The 4,866-nt window shown below is 58.5% G+C and overlaps 1 protein-coding gene across 1 annotated transcript; it reads right to left on the bottom strand.

The window, feature by feature from the left end:
• Nucleotides 1-250: 250 nt before the first annotated feature.
• On the bottom strand, nt 251-2,670 carry CHST14 (carbohydrate sulfotransferase 14). Its single transcript, XM_046653831.1, has one exon. It carries the CDS (start codon nt 2,172-2,174, stop codon nt 1,044-1,046), a length of 1,131 nt encoding a protein of 376 aa, XP_046509787.1. The 5' UTR covers nt 2,175-2,670; the 3' UTR covers nt 251-1,043.
• Nucleotides 2,671-4,866: the final 2,196 nt, after the last annotated feature.

The raw sequence follows: 4,866 nt of genomic DNA, 5'->3' as shown, positions 1-4,866 counted from the left end.
CCATTGGTGGCATCCTAGAAGCTGAGTCTGTGATCTGGCACGGCCTATGGGAAGCCCCCAAAGGCTCCATGGCCCGGCAATGGCCCACCGGACCGGCCTAAGCAAGTTACCCTTTGTCTTTCTTTCTCTTTGTCTCACTTTCTTTCCCTCAAGCTCCCGCTCCTTACCTGGGAAGACAGACACGGAGACTTGCTGGACCCACAGGAGCTCAGAGGGAGAATCAGAGACAGAGACGCTGACTTTGTACACAAAACAGCTTTATTAAAAATTCAGCTATTAATAAAACAAAGGCTTCACAAGGGTTCTATCAAAAAGTACAAATTTTAAATAAATGCGTCAGAAAACTGGTAACCAGATACACCAACCAGTCACAACCTTGAGGGAAGGGAGGAGGTGCCCAGAACCCCAAGAAGAGGCTAGGTGCAGGGGTCTTTGGATGCCTGTGGGCCGGGTCCTGGAGCTACCAGGCAAGGGCCCTGACAGTCTTCCTGTCCTTGGAAAAATGGGTCTTTACTTGTCAAGTGTAGGAAATTCTCAGTCTGAAGCAGAAAGGCACAGAAGTCATTGATAAGGCACTTGTGACTCCAGCCCTTAGGCACACAGAGTGGATGAATGGGCAGTCAGAACCATAGGGCTCCCGGCTCTGGCTGTGCTCCTGATTGGTGCCACCTCTGGGTTTGGCCCCAGCTTAAATTAAGGTGGACCACGTGGACGGCATAATCCCTGCAGCCAGGGGCCTGGAGTCGGTCTTTAGAACAGATGTGTTTGTTGCTTCACTGGCAAACTGGTGTCTGGCCCCGCCAGGGCAAGAAGGATCACACTGGCCCCCAAGGAATCCCCTCAGTGGGGACACCAGGCCTCCTGTCCAATCCTGTTCACTGAGCCACTGTGGGCACCCACCTTAGACAAGGAACTCCCTGGCATCTAGGCATCTGGAGAAGCCCCAGACCCCAGAGCCAAGGTTTCTCTGGATGGCAGGCAGCGGCCCAAGAAGCTGGCATTGTCGAAATCAGTCTCCAACAGCTGCTGGCCCATACCCATGGTCATTGGTGGCAGGCCTCCCTGGTGACATTAGGCAGTGGGTAAGCGAAGAGGGAGAAGTCCAGGATGTACTTAGGTAGTACGTCCTGCAGCAGGGCCCGGGGAGCACTGCACAGGTGGTAGTGCAGGCTTTCAGGGCTGGCCGGCCGGTACCAGGACTGGCGAGCTGGGAATCGCACATGGGGCGGTGCCTGCACCCACTCCAGCACCTGGTTGGCATCAGCCTCCAGCCTCTCATAGGAGCCTACAAAGTCATAGCGCACCGCACAAGGCTGGCACAGGTGGTACACGGGCATCCAATGCTCATTCATGCGCTCAGGGTCCTCGTCCACCAGGTATCTCAGAAACTCCGGGAAGGTGACATCATCCCCTGCGGGGCTGGGGCCCGCTCCAGCCCTGTACCGCCGCACGATCTCAGCGCCATAGCGCTGTTGGTACTCTCGGATCTCGCCAAACTTGTTGCGGTAAGCAGAGAGGAGGCGCTCCAAGGGGTCCCGCACAAACAGGAACTTGAAGTAGTGCTGCAGGCGGTAGCGAATCTCCTCAGGCCGCAGGTCTGCTAGGAACACCAGATCATTGCGGTGGTCCATCTTGAGGCGGACGTCCACGCTGTCCAGGACGCCGGCCAGCACCTTCAGCACCCGCTTCCAGTTAGAGCAAGCCACCTTGGGGACGTAGCAGTACAGGAAGCGGTAGCGGTCACTCACGAGGATGTGGCGTAGCAGGGTGCGCCGCTGCCCCACTGGCAAGTCCCAGGGGTCCCGCGGCATGCCTGGTTGTCCGCACACTGCCCGCAAGGTCCGATTCCGGACGTCCTGCCTCACCTGCAAGTCCGAGTCCCCAGCATCCAGGGACAGCCTCCCAGGCCTGAGGACTGTCCCGCGCCAGGCCACACCCTCGCGATTTGGAGGGTGCAGGGGAAGGGGCTTCATCTCGGCCAGGATGCCCCGCTCGATCATGAGCAGCAGCCCGCTGGAGGCCACGATCACCGCGAACATCAGCATGGACGGCAGCAGCAGGGGCGGCCCCCCCAGCCCCGCCCGGGCCCTGCCCAGTGGGGGCCGCCTCAGCGCCCGGCCCAGGGGCTCGGCGCCATTTGGGGCTGCCAGCGGGGTCAGCGGGCGGGGGAACATGGTGCTCCCGGGGTGGGGGCCTGCGCGGGCAGCCCGATCCGAGGGCCGCCCGGGAGGCGGGCTCGGGCTGGGGGCGGGAGCCGAGGGTTGGACCCGCAGCGCCGGGCGGGGGTCGAAGAGGGGAGCGCGGGCGGGAGGGTTGGCGCGCGCGGGGGTGGCCGGCTCCCGGGCTGCGGCGCCGGAGCGGGCGGCGGGCGGCGGGCGGGCGCGGCGAGGGACCAGGGCCGGATGTCCCGCCCGGCAGCTCTCCGCCCCCAGCCCCGCCGTGACACAGGCGCGGGGGCGGGCCCAGGCCGGGGGCGGGGAGAGGGGCGGGCGTCCCCGCAGGGAGCGGGCTACCAGGGAGCGTGCAGACCCCTACCCGGGAGAGGGCGCCTGAACCAGGGCCGCCCTAGTCCTCCGGGCTTCGGGGACAAAAGCTCGCAAGGCTCTGAAGGCAGAAAAGACCCGGGCCGCGGCGCCCTCTCTTGCGCAGCGCGTGCCCTCAGGGAGCTGGATGGAGAGGGCCTGCGCCCAACACCCTGCCGCTCGCTCCGGCCTGGCCGAGCCCTTCCTCCCGCGGCGGGGGCCCCCCGCAGAGCTCTCTGCGAGTCCAAACTTTGGAGAGGCCCGTCTCTCTCGCTGGAAGCAGAGTTCCCAGTGTGCTCCCCCTGCCCACCCTGTCCTGCCCGCTCCAGTAAAGAGGAACAAGACTGTCGAGCACTGACCAATGGCTCATCTCCATGGTGACCCTTAGATTTAACAGTACGTGGTGGATTACGGTGTTTATCCACTGGGTAATGCTGAAATGTCTGGAAATGGAATCTTCTCCCCTCATCTGCCTTCCCTTCCCCAGGTCTGGAGAGGTGGGATACCTGGGACACTCTCTGGTGAGAGGCCAATGACAGGTCGGTGCCTTGTGACCACTGGTGTGGCCAGCACACGTTTTGAAGGGTGAGGGGCTGGGGGCACAAAGCAGGAGCCTTCTTTGCCTGGAGCCAAACATGTGCTCAACAGCCAGTGACGTAGGCTAGAGGCAGCTATGGGAATGCCTGTGCCCACCTGAACTGGGCACCTAGCTAAGCATCCAGACCTCACCCTGTTATGTGTGGGAGCCAGTGAGGCTCTGAAGCAGAGTAGTTATGCGATCAGAGTCCACAGTTACCAAGGCAGGTGTCTGTTCAGTGTCTTGTATTCTCTCCTTCAGTTGTTACAGTCGCCCTGTGACTAACATCCTGGGAGGTAGGTACTATGGGCAATCGCACGGTACAACTGAAGAAACAGAGGCTCAGGGAAGCTGAGACTCTCTCTGGATCGGTCTGATTCTAAAACCTAAGTTCCTAATTATGATCCTTCAGAGATTAATGGAGTACAAACATGGACGGGTGGGAAGAGAGGAAGCAGCTGACCCCAGGGAGTGATGAAATAGGAGAAGATGCCAGAGGCTTTGAGTCTAGTGGGAGAGTGGAGCTACCACTGATCAGATGAATTCAGAAAGGATGAGGGGCTCTGAGGGATGAGCCGAAGCTAGAGGGCTCATGGGTTTCCTCCAAGCCCCATCCTTGTAATGTGAGAGCACAAAGGATGAGCAAGAGGAAGGAATGGAAACCCTGGAGGCCTTCCAGCTCCTTAGAGTAGGCTCCCTGCATTCCACTGTCTGAATGCTGGGGTGCACCTCAGGATGCACCGTTCACTGCTAGAGAAATTAGCGTTAAGGTTCAGCCTTCGCCCAACTGCTTCCTGCCTCCAATAGCACTGAAGGTAGACTGCTGGTGGTGGAATTATTTTCTACTGAAATCTTTCGTTTGTTTGTTTTAAACAGTAAGTACATCTTTTGTACTAGGAAAGGAAAAAAAAACCTTTGAAAAGTTTTTGATAACTTGGCCACATGCACTCATTTCTCTGAACAGTTTTCTGCGTTAGCAGTCACAGAGAAGGAGTCTGAGTGCAGGAACAGCCACTTAGTGGGGGGGAATCCTTGGGCAAGGTACTTGTCTCCACACCAGTTTCCTGTCTGTAAAATAATAGGATATAACCCATATCATGGGACTCCTGTGGGCAGCACACTGATGGCAGTGCTATAGTCCATGGTGGTGTTCATGCCACTGAAAGCCTCAGTGGAAACGCACCTGCCCAGATTTCCTTACCAAGATGCAGAAGAGGGTAGAGCAGCCATGCTTTGCCTCCTAGGAGTCCCCATGGCCTTAGAATTGCCCCACCTTGAGCACAGTCAACAGAGGCTTTGTGGCTGGGGCTGGTGTGAGCTGGGGTCCAGGCAGTCACAAACCCTTGGCCCCATGAAATGGTCTTCACTCCCTCAGCAAGGAGTGCCAGTTGCTAGATATGAGGCCCTGGGACAGTTTTTGCTAGCCAGTTCCAAGAGCATGACCCAAGGTGACGAGATGATAGCCTCACCATGCACCTACTCAGCGACCAGCTCCTAGGTCACTGACCAGGGGAGGGCTGGCAAGCCAAGGATTTCACAGTCCAGGCAGGTGGCTCTGGCCACCACGATGCCAGGAAGTCAACTATAAGCTCCCACTCCCGCCACCTCTCCTCCTCCCTCTGATTTTTCCTGCCCTCTCTGCTTACTGCCTCAGTGAGCCCCTGCACTGTAAGGGTTAAGAGGGATCCCCAAAATAGAGTGGTGAACCCCTTGCACCCACACACAAAGACGACAGGACACACAGGAAATGATCCTTTTCTAAATCAA

Source organism: Equus quagga, chromosome 2 (genome assembly GCF_021613505.1).
Source record: "Equus quagga isolate Etosha38 chromosome 2, UCLA_HA_Equagga_1.0, whole genome shotgun sequence".
In the NCBI taxonomy this organism is placed as follows: Eukaryota; Metazoa; Chordata; class Mammalia; order Perissodactyla; family Equidae; genus Equus; species Equus quagga.
The sequence above is the reverse complement of the archived record's forward strand: the minus strand, read 5'-3'. Positions and strand labels throughout refer to the sequence as shown.